The 22,059-nt window shown below is 41.3% G+C and overlaps 1 protein-coding gene across 1 annotated transcript in view; it reads right to left on the minus strand.

Annotated features, from left to right (window-relative positions):
• LOC124168407 (CD9 antigen-like) overlaps nt 1-16,689 on the minus strand; it is a 99,841-nt gene extending 83,152 nt beyond the window's left edge. Inside the window, exon 1 of the mRNA XM_046546625.1 lies at nt 16,518-16,689. Within this exon, the coding sequence (XP_046402581.1) occupies nt 16,518-16,583 (66 nt within the window). The 5' untranslated portion in view covers nt 16,584-16,689. The remainder of the gene's footprint in view (nt 1-16,517) is intronic.
• Nucleotides 16,690-22,059: the final 5,370 nt, after the last annotated feature.

Below are 22,059 nucleotides of genomic sequence, written 5' to 3' on the forward strand. Positions count from 1 at the left end.
TCCGTTGTGGACTTGATTCTCGATTAAATTCAAAATTTCGTGAAAAATGAGAGGCAAACATTTCGTCGAACTACCGAGAAATTCTTCCATCTTTAAACAAACCTTCGGCTGATAAAACATGCTTCCGATGTAGGATAAAAACTAAAGAAAAAGCTCTTCGGCAGTACCTACGCCCGTAAACCGAAGCGGATATGATGGCACGAAGGCAAACGGTAATGTAGGCGATGTCTTCCAATTTTTTTTCGACATCACCATTATAGACTGATAATTCCAACAGGGCAAGACCAAAGAGTGTAAACAACATAGACAATAAAACGTCCGTCAATGCGACGTGCGGGCGTTTAAACGAAAGTGCGCAAGGAATCCAGACTGCTATGCTATCATCAGCGCCAAATACCCTCATCCCCTTCCTTCCTTCCTCTTGCATAACGCATCGCAGATCAGATGCCATCGTAAGAAATCAAAACGAGGATATCACGCTTCCGCTCTTAAACAGATAACCTTCATGGATATGTTCTTATATTTGCATCATCAAGGATTAATGAGGCCATGTCATCTCATTGGTGTATTAACTTGTCCGGTAGAAAATTACGAAAAATTAAACCTGCCCCTCAGGATATAAGTGACCCGCGCACTTTAAATTTAATTATATCTCTCTTGGTTATACGATACCCTAGCTGAACAATAATAATTTTTATCGCATACACGCTCCGTCACATTTTGTAGTACTTCGCCAATAAATAAAGCTTTTTGGCCGTCTTATCACCATTACAGCCCACTGTTCAACGCCCCCATTATAAACTATAGCCTACATAATTAAACTTTCTCGCTCAGTAACGTCCTCCCCCCTCCTAACTCCCAGGCTTCCCCACTCCACCTCCACCTGCGACACGCTCGTGTCAGCCCCTGCGACACGGAACCACACGCCTATCCCGCCAATTCAACGGAGATGCGGCTGACTACACACCTTCAAACATCCAAGACAGAGACACGCCCATAGATTTTAAAACGAATGTATCATTACCAAAGACAGAAAAGTATACGGTACAAAAGTCACTGGAAATGCATTAAATAATGACATGCATTTGAAAAATATATGAATAAAAATTTAGCCAGTGGAATCCGAATGCTGCTTCGTAATCCGAAACTTTAATGGAAGTGGATGTGAATTGATGAGGTGAAATTGGCAGGTTCCGATTCCAAAATTTCATTTCAATGTTACATGTCGATTAGTAATCTAGTGGATACACCTACGATAAAAATGTTTAGGACACTATAAATGTCTGACGGTATATAAGTATGGGCAGATGATTATAATGATGGAATTCAAAAACATGGCTTAGGAGACGTAGTTCAATGCAGCATGAGCACGATTTATCAACGTGAAAATAATTTAACAGACGCAGCCAAGCGATATTAAAACTGATTTAACACTTGAGATGAAAAAGGTCATAGAAGGACAAGTGGAAGGGAAGAGGGGTAAGGGACGGCCCCAGAAGAGTTACTTAGGACATGTTATTAACCGTGTAAAAGAGAGGAAATACTTCGCTATGAAAAGGCTAGCGGATAGGAGAGATGAATGGAGAGCTGCGTCAAACCAATTTTAGGATTGTTAACTAATGATTACGATCAATACTTGGGATAATGCAAGATACTGCGGGAAAAAATGTCTTCGAGGGGAAATGTGTATGATTTGAAATATAAAACCTCGTTCGAATCTGAAGTCGTCTATTTTTCGGACCAACGCCAATAAAAGCGGAAAATTTTGCGAAATAAATGTTCTTTTTGGTCCAAACACATCACACCGCAACCTTGGACTGCTGCCGATCGCACGAAACCGCGAAGAACTTCGGGATCCGACAAAATAAGAACTGAGGACCCGCTGGGAGCTTGTTTATGAGGGTTGGCCACCGGCGGGAAGGGAGGCAATAACGCAGTCACCTTCTGCGCGATTCAGCACATTGTGCAAACATCGATGGCAAGCGGTATCACAGTCTACATTCCATGAGGGATCCTTCGTCGCTCTCGATAGATTTGAAGCACGACAAAAAATTCTCATAATTTAAAGAAAATGACTCACAGGTCATCAGGTGCAATGAAAAAAAGACAAGATGCCAGCATATTACTTTAAATATTTTGTTACATCCGGGAGGCGAACGGCTGAAGCGGTGCGACTAGCGATCATTCGTAATTGGAGGTCATTCGTCATGAAAGACAAGTGGGTCAGCGGGCAGGTGCGCAACGGATGAATCGAATACGCAAGTAATGATGGAAAGGCTTGGGAAAGACCCAAAACGGGTTGAATCTATACGCAGTAAAAGACGTCATCATTTTCCGGCAGTTACATATCGCTTTCTAGAGTACCTCTAATATTTCGATGGACATGCGACAACTAATTCTTCATATAAGGGGCAAAGATATTTATGTAATGAAAATTCATTGTTCAATTGTAAAATATAATAGCCCTCGCCCGATTTTAGCAATAAATTCAATACCTAAAGGAGGGAACAAATTGTACTAATGTCCCACGGTACATTATCTATCACTCGGCTATTGAGCGTGGAGAATACAGCATCCTCTCTTCGTTTTAGTTTTAGACAACGCTACCCAGAAAGTCTCGAAACTGAACCTCCAGTGGCCGGTTTCATAACCGATGAAGTAATGCGAAAGGTAGTTGGCGCACGAGCCCCACGGCGATAGCACAAATAGATAGTGGCGCTAAGCAAAATTAACGAGGGCAGGTTTCTTCTCATCATAAAAATCCGAAAGGTGACATTGTTTCACGGAGAGGCGAAATGACAACGAAACGGATATGATGTATTTCTGCAGCTACTTACTAATCCCCGAAGTAAGTTTTTTGCGAGAGGGCAAAGCACTAGTCACAAACGCAAATTTCTTCGTAACGATATACTTTATGATGCGATAAGCACACTTCTTCAGAGATAACTTTTACTGGGGGTGTCTTGCACAGCACAAAGCTGAAATGGATATTTGGCAACGTTAAGTGAAAAATCATTAGCTCTTGAAACAATCTGGCAGAGCATTTGGAAAGGAAAAAATGAACACCTGGGGCCCCTATAAGGAAACATGAATGAATAAAAAGAGGAATTGATGAATGAAATCCAAAAGCATTAAAATATCACCAAGAATGGAATCCTCCGAAAAAAAGCTGTTATCAAACAGGCCCAAACGGAGAACGAATTATTTATCCAAAATGGGATGACTGAGACGAAGGCGCGTAAAAATATTAACGAAAAATCGCCTCAATGAAGCTTTTCCATAGCGTGGGCGAATTTAGTCGCTTAGTTCGATAAGGATTGAATTTTTAACCTGGATGGTTGCAAGGGTTCCCCCCACGATACTAGTCCAAACTCCCACTCCAAAACACATACAAGGATGACTTATAAGCTAGGTGAATAAGCAGCAGCAGGGTTCGCAGAATGAAAAAAGAAACAAGCAGGCATTTGCAAACAGGAAAAGATCGAAAAGAAAAAATATTTTTTGCAATAAATTCCCGTTCCCTTTAAGCAAATACACCATAAAAATAAGATGAAAGACAGCCAAATTGAAAGGCTTGATGTTCAAAAGCAAAATGTTTCCAGTAACTAATCACAGCTTTAAATAGCTACGCTCGATTTGCGAGGTCCAAGGCTATCGCTAGAATAATTTAAACCCATACATGATACGTCTGCGTCATCTCTCTCGTTACTCACGAAACTTGCAGGTGGAAAACTGGTTTATAATACTAATACTCCGCATACGCCTCGCGTCTATCTATCTGAAACATCCAGTGGCGTAACTAGGGCTTAGCAAGGGGGCGGGAGAGTTGGTCCAGATTGAACAGCTCACCACCAGGTAAAAAATATACGAAATTTTGCTTTGGCATGAATGTACTTTAGTAAAAAAGCATGGCTACATTTGATATTTGTCAGAGAAAGTTACTGGTTTTTAAGATTTTTCACAAAAATAAAAGTGAACAATCACAATGTATATGCGATACGAGAATTCTGAAGTGGTCTAGGTTGCTCTACCCCTTCATCCTCCAAATAGTTACACTACTGATACCATCTACCTTTCTTTCTGGTATCATTTATTCATAAAAAAACCGCGCCGAAATACATTTTCGGAAAGGGGGATAGATTCACCAGGAGAATGCACTTTTCGGGGGTGTTCATATAGAGGGGAATATTCAACACCGTTTCTTCTGAACATTTCTGGGGAGGCTGAAACCTCTACATCTCCACTCCGAGCTCACTACGGTCTTGCTTGGCAACCTTTCGCGAACCATTTAATAGGGTACTCCTGATGTGAGCTCGAAACATATGCAGGTATTACTAACAAGCATTTTTACATCATTTGACACAATAGCGCCATGTGTGTCACTGAAAGAACACCAACAGGCTTCATGATACTTTTAGGACACCATTGAGCTGACTAATTTTAAGTTAAGACTCCTTACTGAAACATCTACCATTGTTCATTTTACGATTGCTATTCTCAATCAACTTCACTACTTTTCGTGGCTCAGATATCATACCTTTCAGAATGCCTTGCTCGCAATCAATTTACATTCACATTTAAGAGATTAAAATAGAATTTACGGTTTATCAATCTCAGGCAGAATAAAGTTTCGTGTAATCATTGATGGCATAGCCATTAAACCAGAATCAAATGAGCAATAAAAAAGGAAATTGGGAATCGATGCGTCAAATTGCATACGTTGCAGGTTTTCGATACCCCATCCCCTTCAGATGGCTCTTGTATGATGCCAAGTGGAGGTAAAAGGGTAAAACTTGGTAGGCCGTAACACCTCTTCCTCGACGGCCGGGTCCTCCGCCAGCCGCCTCTTCCTCCACGCCCTTCCCCACCTCGTTCTCTCTCGTCATTTCTACTTTTGGCTCCTTGACGATGTATCCCCCCTTCCCTAGAGCGAAAGGAGGGGATGAAGCATGCAGAGGGGAAGAGGAGTGTAATCCCCACTACGAAGAAGAGCAGGGAGGGGGAGAAGGAGATAAAGGCAGAGAAGAGTGAAGGGAGAAGGGGTTTTCGAAGGTCAAAGCCGCGGAGGAGGAAATAGGGGTCTCCCGTGCACACGCGTGGGTGAGGGAGGGAGATGCGAGCGTGATGATGACCCCTTCCCGGCATTCCGCCCACTCTCCTCAACCTCTCCCTCCCAATACACATGGCCTCACATCATGGAGCTCTCATTACGCACAACAATCTGGGACATTTCGAGGAATCTCCACATAGTCGCAACAAATGGTGTCAACATGTTTTTTTTGAGAGACCCCAAAAAGAATGTGCCTTGAAAACTACACGCCAAAACCAAATTTATTATTATCCATCTCACAGAAGTAATTTATACTCTATATGCTTATTGTTAGGTTAATGCCATTAAAAATCGAATTCCAGACCAAATCACGACAATTTCGGTAAAGTTTTCTTAAATATCGTGACAAAAATCCCATGTATGTATTTCATTTATTAGAAAGAGGGTCTCAAATAAGTTTTCCAAACCATGTTTGCAGAAATTTTAAAATATTGCGCAGATGTAAAAAATTATTCAGTGTATTTGATACACAAAAAAATATAATGATGTTCTGCTAAACAATTACAAAGATTAGTTAGACGTCATGGCTTACAATTGGAGGTATTCAATCGAAATTTGACCAAGATCAGTTCAAATTAAACGACTCTCTATGTTACGAAACAAAAATGTCATGCGTTACGAGTAGTACTATGAAAAGAAAAGATCCTTAAGAAGCCTTTTCAATAGAAAGACTTGAAAGGAAACAGTAGAATCAAAAGTGGTAACAGTCAATTGCAATTGCTAAAAAAAACTCCACAGGACACCGAAGTCTAAAAGAAACCTCATCTAAGAACTCGATCGGGGCACTAGCAAGGACGGTGGCAAAAAATTTTCCCAGGACCGAAAGGCGATGCGGTGGCGGGAGGATGACAAAACGATCCCATTCTTGCTTCCCGTTGCGGGATGAACTCCGTCCGTCCAGCGGGACACGGACCGCCCGAGGAAATATTTGCTTGGCTCAACGAGAAGTGACGGAGAGGCCATCGAAAGCAGGCGCTGGATAGGGCTACCGAATGAGATTGGGGGAGTAAACAGAGGAAGTGAAAAGGAAAGATAGTGGAGAAAAAGACCACGAGAGGATATGGACTGGATAGCAGGGGCGATTGTCGGGAAGGGAAAAGATAAAAATGAATAACGGTTACATTACTGAACAAATTCATACGCGTATATGGAAATTTTTGCCGTGGGTTCATGAGTATTTTGAGTGCCCCCCTCCCCGCATGAAGCTAGTTTCTTGCATGAATAATATTGTTTAGAAATAAATAAAAAGTTTTAAAAACAGTACCACCTACGACCTAGAATTTAATCCAATCTCTTTGCCAATCTTTTATGTTGCGTTTTTGAGATTAAATGTTACTTTTTACACTATGCCGTATGGGTTTTCACGGCTACTTTCTCAAGCCTTAAGATCACGCGTGGGTGCACTGAACACCACGGTAGACACGTCTATTAACACGTCAATGGGGATACCAGCCGCAACCTTGTGGCACACCAAAATAACACATGGCACATGTAATATAACATTATAAATATATTCTACAAGAGTCCATATTGAAACTTGACAATTAACCATTTATTTATCGAACTTTGTTGGTAAACCGCAACATATCCGGGTAATTTGAAAACGAATCCAAAGACCCAATTGCCCAACAAGACTTTCACTTACCAAGCCAATGCACTGCAAATTAAGCGCTTGAAAATTCTCAGGTTAGAGAATCTTCAGCACCTTAAAGGAAGCATTGGAAATATTTCCACAAGCATTTAACATTTCCATCAGGAATACCCACAAAAATTTAATATGCAATTAACCACCACTGCTCTACATTAACAGAATTCATCACTCCTTTTCAACTACTCGTATCATGAATTTATGTGATGAATTACTCTTTTGAAGCTTACCTCATAATATTGAAGTTACCTAGGTATGGGGAAATCCTTGTCAACATTGATCTTCATAGTAAACATGTAAAGTATACTTTGGAGAAAATACCGAGGTAAATGTTTCTTCTGTAATATTCAGGAAAATGCTGTAAGGGGTCTAAAACATTATTACCCTGATATTTTCAATATAAAAGAATTAAACTATCTCTAAACCACGAAACTAAAGGAAGGACTGACGGCCTCTCACGGTAACAGCAGTATGTTCGAAAATATAACGTATGACCAAAAGGCGACATGCTTCTCAGTAATGTAAAATACGGAACGAAGAAACGGCACCCGCCACTGGGAAAAGAAAAGGTGGCATACCGCGGAAGCGCACCGTTTCAAAGAAAAAAATAATGCATGGTTTGGCAATAGGAAGAGGCGACCGTCAGCTGAGGTAATTTGCGCCATGGCGGAATGGTAGCGAAGTAAGGTTGGAGAGAAACCCGGCGTAGGCACAAGCCTGCTGTAAACGTAAGGCGGGAAGGGAACCGTGGCTTGACGTCCCATACGACGGATGCAGGGTTGTACTTGGAATTGCCTTCCACAAAACACTAAAAGAAAAAATATGACAGCCATTGTACGTAATGAGAAGAGAAGGAAGGTGATTGGGCCTAAGGAGGGAAGTCAAGGCACAGTGAAAATGGGCGAGGGCAGCATGACCCCGCTTCTCTACCCACGAGAGGATGACCCCGAAATATCGCGACCCCTCTCAGACACAGTTGGCTTTTCGGGCCAACCGGTTCCATAGCTGAGCGCTTTTCGTCAAACGGACGGGGCCTGGAATTGATGTCGCACCGAAAACGAGTATTCACGACCGCGACGGTACGCTTTGCGGATGCATGAATGCGGTGCCTCCCTGAAGCGGGGAGGGGGGGTCGCGGAAAACAGTTGCGCATCGAGCCCCCACCCAAATTTCCAACGCAGAGAGTCAATCAGCTCATCCTTCTCCAAAACTGAACTACCCGATGCGAAGACACCATATCGTCAAGCACACGAAATAAAAAAAGAACGGAACGGGTCGTAACAGCTCTCAAGTGTCAAGCACATTCCGCTGAAGAAACAAAGAGGAAGTTACATACACCATAGACATAAACGCTTCTACAATCCTCCTAGAGATTTGAGGAAATCTAAAACATTTTCCACAAACCTACTACTTCCGTGATTTTTAATTCCGCAGATATACGAAGAAGATTTACAGAGCATTCATGGGCAGACATCCGATTGTTGCTTAAGCATACTGACTATCATCAAAGGCAGATATTTAAAAAATGGGCACTTCAAATTATAACAATAAATTGAGTTTAATGCCCTTTCACTATTGACCCGAAAACTTTTCCAATTAAATCGAATGCATAGGGATGTATCAAGAAAGTTACTAAGAGCACACGAAAACGGGCATCCAGGCATCATATTTACAAAGCTGTCTCAGTTTCGCAAATTTCTCGAAATGTGAAATCCAATGCACATTGCAAGGGAGCACTTCTAAATTATATCACCAACACAGTGTATGTCTTAAGTTTGTCTGAAACGCCTTCACAGCCAATTACTCTCTCGCTCATTTCACCCCTTCATCCAATGTATTTCAACTTAATGAAAACTTTTTTGAACACGCAATACCTAAACCAAATTGATACTAACAAAGCAAGTTTCGAGATTCCTCATTCCTACATTTAGGAGTAATTTATCTTCACGAAACTGTCCACAGAGTTAGAGCGCCACTAGATCCAACAGACCTACATTTAGAGTAAGAGTCAATACACAGAACAAAACAGGATGGCAATGACAGAGCAAGAACACAAATTTGTTTTGACGCAATTTTCTGTTGAAGTCAGCTTTTCGAAGGCGTCAGCAGAATTAACACAGGACTTCCAGTGTACAAAAAGCGAAAAAAAGGGACGGAAGGGTAGCCATCGTTCTGAAGTCCGCGCGCCTACATTTCACAGAGTTTGAAAAGGAAGTTGCTAATAGTAAATAAATATCAATGCAGACAAGATTCCCAGAAACTGCGGTCTTCCAGCCGAGGATGGCTGTCTACGAACTGAGTCTCCCCAGAAGACGCAAGAGCGAAGGAGAGGTGAGGGTGGAAGAGTTGGATAAAGATAAACGCCTTCCCAGCACGCTGCATCGTCAACAAACCTCCCTAAAAAAAGGGCCACCCTGGATTGTTCGCGTCTGCTGATTTCAGGACCAGGGGGCCGCGCACGGACATTCTCGACAGACTATCACCCACAATTGAGCCCCTTATCTCAGTTAATCCATTCATTCGCTATCACACAACCCGCTTAAAGGGAAGACCACCCAGCCAGGCCTGACCTACTCGCCACTGACATCCCCACCACTGCCCCTTTCCTTGGATTACGGACCGAAGAAAGCAAATATTTTCTGGGGGCCATTGTTGTCGCCGCCATAATGCAACCGTAAGCTAATTGTCGTAGTGCGGCCGCCTCGGAGGGACTTGATACATGGAGACTCGCCCCCTTGCGGAGCGGCTGAGACACGGGAAACAGATCAAAGACCACCTCCCACTGGCCATGCAAAAATTGGATCCTTGATATCATGTCAGCGAGTGGCCGATGACGCACAGGAGCTAATTACGCTGAGCATGGAAGAAGATGAAGCGACAGGGGGGATGAGAGGAGCCTTCGATAGGAACAACTCGCTTCCCTCCCTTCACGTGGCGACGGAGGAAAAGAAACAAGCCATCTAGTTACCAACAATGATCTTTATAATATGTAGCGTGGATGAAATCCCGAGGATAACACCAATTTCGCTTCGTGTAAACAAAAAAATGTCAACGCGACGATCAGAGGAAGTGAAAATGCAAAAAACAAACATTACAGCAATAAAATAACCAAAAAAAACTATAAAACAGAAAAATCCTGAGCACTGCCTCATAATAGTGATTAACATCATCAAATTTAAAACGGAAATGTGTACTTCAGTCAGATTGTACTCCGTTTTTACTCACTTTTCGGATTAGTTTTCCTGAGACATTACCTATTTTTACAACGAGAAAAACGTGGCGCAAAGTGTAAAAACGTAAATAGACCCACAATATCCATCTCGTATTCCGTCTCAAAAGACCTCCACCAACAACGCCAACATCATCATTGGCTTAAAGGCACCAGATCATACCTATCGTGATAACATGACAATAAACTGTAAAATTTACTCCATTGCATACAAAAAAATAATTTGGTATTATTCAATCGCATTGACCCAGAAACAATCAACATAAAAACAATACACCGCGTGCTATTGCGTGTAAAATGGTAAAGTGCAAAAAATCATGGACGGGTATTTTTCCCGTTCACCAAAAACCTGATGCCGTACACCCAAAAAAAACTCACGATAAGATTAATTAGTTCCCCACGATACCTTCCGTATATTCCTAATCATGACGGAATAAAAAATCTAAAAGCAAGCCTCCCTGGATATTTCGAGTATATTCAATACGAAATACGGACTGCAAATTGGATTAGAGTTCCTAATATAGGAATAAAACCTGCACCATGGATTACGATAAGCTGTGATCATGATCAATCAGAATAAAAACATGGGAAGGCCCGCTTTTATTAAAATTCATTCTACGGTAGCTGAAGGAATGGCATATTCTTGGTGATAGCTAATTGTAAATATATACCTAGGTATTGACTGGCGATGAGTCAATGTTTTTCAAAACTAAGTAGCCGACCCCGTGGTGCATTATGGGAGAAAGCTCCCCCTGCCAAATGCAATAACGGAGACTTGAAAACAACCATAAATATGTAAGATAATCGCGAATGGGTCGTGCAAACTATAAATTTCAAGATATCATGAGGATGCGAGTGAATGTGTAGACAGAATGCTGAGATACGGATACACAAATCTTAATTCGAGAGAGCAGCACACAGCCCAAAGGCAGAAACGCAGACTTAACAATCGTTGTACACACTAATCCCAAACACGCGTTCGCCATTTCGATCGTAAAGTGAAGCATTGCTTAAAAAAACGAGAAAAGAGTACACAGCGACGAAAGTCGAAATTGGAATGGAGAGGGACTGATGCCAACGGAGAGTGAGCAAGCTACACATCGGACATGGAAATTTCAAATGCGCAAACCGAAACGTCCGCTTCGGTCCAAAGTCATGGTAACTTGGAAAGGTTTGATCCCGGGGTGAACGAACCGGGTGAGATATCTCAGCGACTCCTCAGCGGCTCAAGTGTCCCGAGGCCAGCTATGAAAGATGATACATACTATGAGACGAGGAAGCGAGATGAAAGCCAATCGAAACCTTCGCGGACGATATTCTCCAATGCATCACAGTGTGAGGGTCTTCTGAATAGAAAACGACCGCGTATACAAGGCGGAAAATATATTATAAGCAGGATAGTGATAAGTGCACTTCGATACGGGGTCTGGGATCGCCTTGCGAGGGACGGCATATCCTACGTGTGGGATATCCTACGACGCGACGCAGGGTCTTTATGCTCGGAACAAATATTAGCCCGGAGTTTAATGATAGGGTACCGTTTACTTTGAAAGCACAATCACAGTTACATAACGAATCTTAGATTTTCGAGTTACATTGATCTAAACAAAAAGGAATGACCAGAAACGTGCCTATAACATTAGTATACCATCAGCAAATATTAAAATACTATGCAAATACGGTTTTCCGCAATTCACTGGGAAGCAATCATTTTTCAGCGGAGTATTTGCTCAATTGAGGTGAATTCCAACCATGGACGTGCTTGCAATACCTTATCTTTTACCTCTACAATATTCCTTCGTCCAAAAATTTGGAAAGGACACTTTCCGCTTCGACGGCCCCAGAAGTTCGCATACGATTCGCATGAAAAATCGTATTGCAGCCAACCAAAAAGCAATTCTGCCAGAGGTATAACATTTTATTATGCATACAGAGGACATACAGGAAGGAGCACTTCACCAGGGGTGTAAGCACTTTCTCAAGTATATTTTAAATTATGCACAATGGCAACGTGTCGTTACTGCTACTACTATACTCTCAGGAATAACCTTCTGAGCTACCGATATGGACGCAAGCGTGTAAGTCACTCCACCCACGAGGAAACGCCCACAGGGGCCAAAAGATCGGAGAGCGGAGGGGTAATGGGGGTATTTCCTGAGAGACGCCACTTCAGTGAGTTCCACAACACAGGTTTCCATCGTCGGCTTACATTTCAACGAACGAAATGACACACACAACAAATTCCGGTCGTAGGTGTGTACCAAATGAACCAGCCTAAATGAATCCCGTTACACGTACCTGGGGAAAGTGGCGGATTAAGGTTGGAATAAGCGCCCCCCGGAATTTCTATAAAAACTGAAATGTAGGTAACCGTTAAGGTTGGCTCGCCAATGAAAGTTATTATTTCAACGGCTTATCCATACAGGTTTAAAAATAATTGCTGAATATCGAAAAGCCACTTGTCGGCATAACACACCTCTGACGCATTATCGCCAAAGAAAGTGATGGAGCGCCCATTCCTTAACACCAACTCCCTACATCCGCCCCCGCCAAGGTCTTAAGTGCACGTCATGAAAACACTGCCTTTAAAAATAAATGAAAAATAGAAAAGGCGCAGAACTGGATAGCGCACGATTTCCATTTTTCATCCGATAAAAGAAATGGCAACATTTACGAAAAAAAACATCCAATTACCACGCAGTTCAACGAAGTCGATAAAGAAATTCGACTCGATCGTAGGGCGAAAATTACGTATTTTTAATTTACAGACTAATAGCATCTAACTACTCAATTTTCAGAATTTAACATATATTTTGCGGATTTCATCATACGATACGAGGACAAAATAGAATTACTAGATAAGGAAGAGAAGGAATAGCGCTACTTATCTTCTAAATCGTAAAAAATATTAATAGTTTATAAAGCCAGGTCTCGCTGAGTAAATATGTACCTCTTTTTAAATATTAATTCTGAACTACAATTCCCTCTTGCGTTGCTATTTTTACTTATAATAGCTTCGTCAATCATTCCAATGGTATCGGTGCCTCTTCTGCGCACCGCGCAGTCACGTAAGGAGTACACATCGGCCGCAATAAGGTTTCCTATTATTTTTTATTCCCTTAATCGAAAGATTTGAACTCCTGGAGTATGTATTTCACGCTTTTATATTTTTTAATAAAGATACCTATTTTTCACGATTAAATAAAAGGGAAAATTTTCAAGCGCGCGAAAACGCGACTGAATACTGAACTGAAGGCTAAGTATGAATGCTGGTAAAAGCCTGTGCGCAGTTACTCTGGTTTCGGCTGCCGCTGTGTGAGGCCACCTTGGTGCGAGGCTATGAGCGCCGCCAAGATGCTGACTGCTAGAAAATAGCGCTAGGCTTAAATAAGGATTATTAATACCCCATCAAACGAAGGAAACTTTCCGACCATAGGCAATTTTAATATGTGATTATTAAGAGATGTTTCCCTGAAGTATGTGCCTCATGCACGCATTGGTAATCTCAGATGTAGAACTCCTGACTACTCGAATAGCATCTGGGTCCCTGTGACGTCACATGGAGTGGAATTGCATGGCCGCCAATTTGGCCTATTTCGAATGAGGTTAGAATTGACCATTAACGTTCGTCTAAACTGGGATTTTTAAAACCAAATAATTTGTGTATAATGAACACACTAATGGTGGGTAACGAATCGCAATTAATGCCTTTCGTTTTCTTTGATGAAGGAAACTACCCTATTATGCGAACGTACCAGAACTGTACTCGTAAGATAAAACAACTTTTGACGTCGGACTTACCTCCCCGTTTTGTGGTGACTTTGGGGTTATTATTTAGATTCCATGATGAAATAATTGCACTGTAAATCGATAGGCGACTCACTCGTGCTTGAATCATTCTACATCAACTACATCTAGTTGAAAAATCAAATCGCAGAGAAATCAAAAATATGAGAGCCACAAATAATAGAAAATATTGCCCAGGCGCATCGATTTACGGGGCAGTAACTCCTCACCCCATCGATAAATAAAACGTACATTTGTGTAACATTCTGGACATGCAACATAAGGGAATTTGAAGGAACTTATAGCGTCATCATGATATTTTTTTCAAAAATTCTTTGACCCCTAGTTTATGGAAGGTTCTCAATACTCCCACACTCTATCCTCTGTACCCTCCCCCTTCAGACGCTTCTAGATACGACTTCACTCACCAGAGTGATCGCAACTCCACCTCACCAAACTTCGCTTCCAATGCCTGTTATGATCTATGGCGTTATAATTCAACGCTCAGCGCTATGTAAGATAACATCTGAGGGCATTGTCTCATAATCCTTAAATTTAAATACGGGGAGGGGGAAACTGAATGCACCCAACAGAGTGTATTTCCCTCGTTGTTGAAGTTATTTCGGGTTTCCCACCGGATAAGGTTCTCCATCTCTGCCCACGTTTCGATGGTCGTGTCGTCCATCGTCATCAGCGTCCATCGTCATCGTATTCAAGCCCTGATGACGATGGACGACACGACAATCGAAACGTCGGCAGAGATGGAGAACCTTATCCGGTGGGAAACCCGAAATAACTTCAACAACATCATACGCCGGGAAAACCTCAGATCTGTATTTCCCTCACTTCAAAAGTTCCCGTGGCCCCACCCTCCCTTAATATCCGACACTTATTCGGTATGGAGAGGAGAACTACACCAAATCTACCAGCCTCCACTCATTGTCAGTCGGCCCATGCGGCTTTTAAATGCAAATCCAAAGGAAGAGTAGCGATGTGGTGCTAAAAAAAATATTAAAAACCCAAAATAAAACTTCATTTAACGTGTGATCGTTTACGAGCTTTCAGACACAATTCCTCCTAAACCATTGCCGCCCGCTTGGCTCAAATATGCACGCAAACCATTTCATTACAAAATGACGGAACAGCATCAACACACTAGAATAGCACGCGTGAAGGGATGGCATTTATTAACCACACCATCAACACCCTTCCTTCAAATTGCTTAGGAACACGCGGAAAATACGCTCACGTATGGTCACTACACTTATCACCAACATACAAGGCATGAATGTCCTCGCTAGTTGACAATGATGTCTTCAAGGATCCAAAAGTGACAACTACTAACGAAGTAAAATGCGATTGAGATGAAATAAACCATATTACACATAAATTGGCAGCTATTTGAATAAATATAAAGCAAAAAGTTACGATAAATAATTAGGCAGGTACCTAAGTTTACACGGATTTTTACTGGGAATATGTTTAGCAGTCCGGACATTTATAAATATATACACCCTCAGTAAAGTTAAACGCCACACAAAACGAAATTTAGAGAGCTCATCTGGAGGCACGTAAACCTATTAGTAAGAGCGATCACGAACTTCTCCGTAAAGTTTATGACAATGTCCGATGGATTCATCAATGTTCTCGAGGGAACTTGAGTCATTCACTTTCATAATAAACAGAAACTACAAGCGAGAGTAGAAGCTGGTAAGAGAATACAATGTGAGGTTATGAATTGGTTGTTACATTGGGATAGTCATTTCTGGCACATTCAGATAGAGCAGCATCGTCAATCTAGCAGCATGGGACCACTCATCGACCTTAATGTCAACTCAATAGCACTGAATAAATAGGCTCGTCTAAGCGAGATAAATGAAGCTGGATGTCATTTTATTCCGACACCGGAAGTATCTTCGATGAAGCGGCACAGAATGGCAAGTAGAAAAAATTGTGACCATCTCCGAGACAACAAACCTCCGAGCCTGGACTTACAAGGTATCGCTTAACCAAAAGGTTCCGCAGAATTCATTGACAATTAATAATAATAATAATAATCACAATCAGAAACTTTCACCGTTAACCTATTTACTACCCAGTACCAACGACCCCTCCCAAGTAGCAGTCCCCGGCAGCTTTCCCCTTCTTACCCTAACGAGACAAATGCTTTATCAACAATAAGCACCCTTGTAAGTAATAGGTCAATTGGTGAACTAAATACAAAATTCAATTGAACAACAAACTAACATATCCATCACGAATACTCTTGAACGACGAGAATTTTCGTAAACAGTGCAGTGAAAACTCGGTACATAAAAAGAGCTAGTGACGTCACTATAAAAGGCGCCCATATATTACACTTCTTCAGCAGCACTAAGGAAAATATCTTAATTGAAATGCAAGGAATACCAAGATTTCTCGCTCAAAGCATGAAATATAAATCGATACAAAAATTGAGAACAACTTATCCTTTTGTCATCCACATTCATCCCTGAATATGACTGTAACAACAACATGAACAACTACATAACTTCTGACTTATAAAAACACATGTATTGAAGAACTTGGTACACTTATGAGCGATTTGAAAGTGGGACGGACCAAACTATATGTTTCACCTGGACATAATCAAGAACGCGATGACTGGGATGATTCTCCGTATCAACGAGGTAAGTAGAACTTAGAAAAAAAGAATCCTCTAAATTTGAAGATAATGAGTCAAGTTGATAAAAATATTTACTTACCCAAAAAAGCAGGTTGATTATGATCACAAGGACCTTGAGAACGGTGTAACATCCTGTCAAAGCCATTATTGACGATATTGATAAACTTGTCCTGGTTTACAACGACACACTGTCCCAAGACGCTCCTCCCTCAAACAACAAATTCAAGCAACTGCTCAAATCTGCCGAGCCTGGCCAAGCGTCTGTTAGATGGCAGCAGTGCATGACATGCTTGGGGTACCTTAGCGCGGGATAAATTAAAGCACCTTTTCACAAGAAACGAGGAAAGGCAAGTACGGCCTGTATTCCTATCGCTCAAATCAATCTATATCCCGATTTTCACGACAAAAGCTTAATTATATATGTTATAATATTTCCTTAATATATATAATATAATATTTCCTCAATTTTATGTGATGATTTCGTCGTATTCATTCTTTCTATTAAAATACTTAAGGGTAAGGTCATGGATGGATCAGCAATATAACGGCCACAACCTACTACGTACGACCAGTTGAGACATTGAAACAAATGGAAAGTTACGTACTCGAAAAAATTGAATGACTTTTCGATGGTAGGACCCGATTTGGAAGAGCAAATTTTTTTAGTTTTGTTGGCCCCAACTCACCAGTTTTGGTGATAGTAATTGCCTTTGATCTTATACATATGTGGTACATGGGCAAGGAGCGAGGGGGTAGCTGACCCCCCCCCTAGAAGCAAAAATCTTTAAGCAAAATCAGTGTTCCATAGAAACGAAAGTATTCAACAAATTCTCTATAAACCCACGAAAATTTTTTCGTAAACGATAAACGAGAATGTACTCCATGAACATGTAAGGCAGATGCAAGCAAGTCGAGTTTTGGGATCACACCTACCTGTGACCGGTTTGTGAGATATGATCTTAAGCATAACCCCACCTCGTGAACCTCCCCTTAAATGTAGCCTCTCCCAAAATAAACTCTGCTCCGAAATGTTTTTATGGCTCCGGAATTTAGAACATGAGTTTATTAACAAAGAACTCTTGGAATATTAAGAAGAATCACATTGGGTATATAATATTCATCACTCAGTTTCTTAAAATCGAGGAATAATATTACAGTGCAACCTCGATAAAACGAGATCCCACGATGCTAAAATAAACTCGCTATAGAAAATTGTTGCTTTACCGGAGGTGAAGCAAAAAAGAGCAAATAAACCCATTGTCAACATTTATATACGAACAATAGGAAAAATATCAATTGGAATTCCAACAGTATTGTGTCAAAATGAACAGACTAAAATCATTAATTAGCTGACCGCTCATATGGATTTCATTTAAGGTCCTTTGCCACATTTGGAAAAATTATGTACACTAAGATATCATGCTGAAGTGGACCAGTAGTAGACTGTTCGACTCCCAGAAGTCCAGAAGCAAGACCAAGTGATGGAAAAAAAATTCTGCCTACAGTCACCAACTCTTACATGCAACACAAAATTACCCAACTACTGCGAGGCAGCAGTCTCAGTGATAGGCTACTTTCTACTACCTGGAGACTGTTTGGTGGAATGAAGGAAATAACAAGATTCCTGCAAAAAATCCTGGATATGTGTTCAGAAAAAGTAAAAATGATCATTATATCAACCTAAATGTGTAACACGAATCAAAGAATTGTAAACCTTTACATAAGAAATAGCTAACTTCCTGAAACTCTGTATGTACCAGTGAAAGTACTGGGTTTGGGGAAGAGAGGGCCACTTGGCCCCATCAGACCCAGTATAAATAAACCTAGTAATAATAATAATAATAATGATGCACATTTAGATGAATCAGTCTGGTATCAACAGCCACAGCTTGAGGCCAGTGGCGGCTCGTGAGTCAAATGCTTGGAGGGGCACACTCCACCCACTAAAATCTCAAAATTCAAAATTTTTGGTGTCAAAATTGGTGTTTGGGGGGTCAAAATTTTTTAATATTTTGTGTATTTTAGTAAGTTTTTAAGGCAATCTAGACACCATTATGACTCAGTTAATCATAAAACAATCACTAACACTAACTCAAATAACACAACTACCACTACGCCTATTTACATTAAAACAATTTACACATAAATATGTCAAATGGTCACCAAAACAAGGTATTCTGCAGCACTGCATCACCAAGATTATACGCCCACATTGGCGCGGCAGCCGGCGGGGTGATGTCAACTCACTAGATACGTCCCTCTGCGCATGCTCAGGCGGTGTCACAAGACTTCCATAAGACACAAGCTTAGACGCGTCATAGCACCAGCAGCCCCCACCACTGCCACTCTTCATATAACTGCATGGTGATGGATTGGGACGTTCTGGCCAGCATCCCACGGCTTCAAATACAAACTTCTCACGCTAATTTTGTGTATTTTTCCGGCATTTTTGATGTATGCGAATGAAAAAACACCTTGGTTAATAGATGTATAATTATAATTGAATGGATTTATATGTTTTTTTCCTTTTTCAAATCTTTGGGAGGGGCGGCATCCGAAAGTCCTTATGGGCAAGCCGCCACTGCTTGAGGCGAGAGTGAAGTTCACAGAATCGGCTGATGTAATGTGCTGTGGAAGGCAATGGGAAACCATATTAGCCTCCTGAGGAGATGGAAGCCCCACTCAACCAAAATCTATCATGATGCTTTTCTTCCCTGTAAAGTATTCTGGAGGTATAGGTACCTATATATAGCTCCAAATCAGATCTTCGGGTGGGGACTACTTGGAAGGGAACAGCAGTCAGGAGAGACACAGGATAGGGAATATAAGATCCCTAGGGATGACAGGGTAGTTGGAAAATGTGAAGATGGCTGGGGATGGACATACTGTGAGTCAGGGAGATCAAGCGGATGGGGGCAGGTGAAAACTGGAGCAATGGATATCAAGTGATACACTCTGACGACAACCAAACGTGTAAGATGTGGTATAAGGTCATTCTAGCCAGGTGTAGGAATCATATTGATGAAAGAATGGGGCAGGAAAGTGAAATCGATGACTATATCATGAAAGGGTTCTGATGGTTAAGCTGGCAAGAAAACCTATGGACTTTGTGTTAGTGCCTGTCTACATGCCCACCTCTAGCCATATGTAGGAAGAAATAAAAGAAGTGCATGGGCAAATGAAAGAAATCATCACTGAGGTAAAGAGGAAAGATAATCTAATGATAGTGCAAGATTGGAATGCAGTAGATGGAGAATGGATAGGAAAGAGCATAGGAAACTCCAGATTGGGAGATTGGAATGCCAAAAGAAAGAGACTAGGCAACTTCTCCAATGAGAAGAACACTAACAGAGGAGTTATACATGAAAGATGCCAGGGGACATTGCCAGATACCATATATGTACTTGTCAAAGGCCGAAACAAGAATCAGGTGAAGCAGTGTAAGAGCTATTCTGGAGCAATGTAAATAGTGATCACAACCTTGTATCTGTGGCATTACGTCTTTAACCCTTTGAACCGGTTTTCCAGGTACTATGCTAAAAGTGCCGAGGTATTTTTGCTGATTTTGCTGTAGGTTAGGAAAAAAATTTAGGTCTCAAAAACGACTGAAGGTATATATTCAAAAACTTTAAGAAATCTTTGTTATATGTGGTTTCATCTTTTCAATGTATTATTTGACGAATTTTTGATAATTTGAGTTAATTTTTTATAATTAAAAGAAAATAGTTGATGTTAAAATAAAATGAATACTGACTATTGAATTATTAGTGAACTATCAGCATCTAAGAGAGACATAGCAGGAGAAGCACTATCGCACTTCTGGCACTTTTCGAGAGAGAGAGAGAGGATGAGTGCGATAGCGCTCCTCGGCACTCCAAGGGTAAAATTTTGCAGATTCGTAACGTAAGCCCCAGACACAGGGAACTCCGATCGTCTGTACATAGCTGGATGAGGTAAAGACTCCACAAAACAAGAATAATCAGCAGTCAAAGAAACAATTGTCACAAAATTACAAGTCACGTTCAATCAAAATGTATTCCAAGTAGAAATATTCAAAATCAAAATTAATACAAAACACAATGAGGATAACCACTAACATAAGAAACATTACCAATACTTTGAAAAGCAAAGTACAAAGCTGTGTTTGCCTGCCAGCACCAAAAATGATTTTTTTAAGAAATCACTCTCTGTCGTCCGAAGTGCATGCCAAGACCGCCGATGAGCAAAAGAGCTTACCGAGCTGTGAACGTTGGCAGAGTGGAGGAGGGGGGGGAATTTTGCAAAGGAGAGGGGGGGATCCAGCGATGTCCAAGTTAGCTGCATCGTTATAAAACTCTAGGTAGGCACCCATGTTGACTGGGACCTCTGGAAAATGTCTCGTCATCCCAGCAGGGGTTGGGGGGAGAACAGTGTACCGCTAGGTTTCCTCTCCTCTTATCTCCTGGGTTGGAGACGTGACCTAGTGGTGTGATAGCTAGTTGAGGCAAGCCATTGGAATTCAAGGAGGGGAAAGACATAGTAGGATGAGGTGTTGGATGGAGAGAGAGTTGTGATAGGACAAAGTGGAGTACCTCTCTCTCTAAACTGCATTCTTGTGGCTCAGCACCCACTTCCCCTAGATTGCCAGGTGTAGGTATTCCTCCGCCATACTAGCTTTAGTCTTGATCTCCAGGTGGGATGGGTCAGAGGGCAGCGTTTGAAGGACAGTTCTGAGACAAGAGTTCCGTGACTTAATAGTCTCCGAGCCTTTGAGTCAAAGGGCCTTCGGCGAAAATCCTTTGCCCGAAAAACCTTAACGGGAGAAGTTCTGCGGATAAGTTCGGAGGAATTTCTCGGGGGGTACCAGAAATTTTGGAGGGGGTACACAAAAAATGCCATATCTTGTATCCTGTAAACCTTGTATCCATGGACAGTCTTCTTCATTATAAGAAAGTAAAGATGACCTAACACGAACGAATATGGAATACAAAATTGCTAGCACAGAAAGAAAATATAGAAAGATTCACTCTCGAAATTCTGGTAATACTTGAATGCAGCATGCAGAACTTGCCCCGGATGAATGAAAATCTCTTCCACTCTTGCTTGCCATTATACAAAATAAATTTCAAGAACTGAGGCCCATATTAAATTCACATAGGCAATAGTATCTTCTCTAATAAAAAACCATTATACATATGTGTAATCCTTTTCTAAAAATACCCATCATTTGAAGGATTCTAAAGGGGGTAAATTTAGGATAGCTAGGGGTAAATCTCATTTCCATTCAAGGGTAGTGACTGAGTGAAAATTTTCCCTAAATTAGAGTTAAGAAGGAAGCAAAATGAAGGTGCATGCACATTAATTTTTTTCTGGAACAGCAGCTCCAAAATACTACCATATACTAATGATGTTATCACGTAATTAATGATAAAATAACCATATAAGAAGTATTTTGATCTATGCTAACCTTTTCGCGAATCACTTATACTGCCTTTGAAGCACCCCATAGGCGGATCCAGGGGGGGGGCACGGGGGCACGTGCCCCCCCCAGACCCTCATAAATATGCTAGATTTTTAATACGGTCCCATCATCATTTCGTTCTTTTTGTATGACGAAGTATCCTTGTGCCCCCCCCTGAACA

This window comes from Ischnura elegans, chromosome 1 (genome assembly GCF_921293095.1).
Source record: "Ischnura elegans chromosome 1, ioIscEleg1.1, whole genome shotgun sequence".
Lineage (NCBI taxonomy): Eukaryota > Metazoa > Arthropoda > Insecta > Odonata > Coenagrionidae > Ischnura > Ischnura elegans.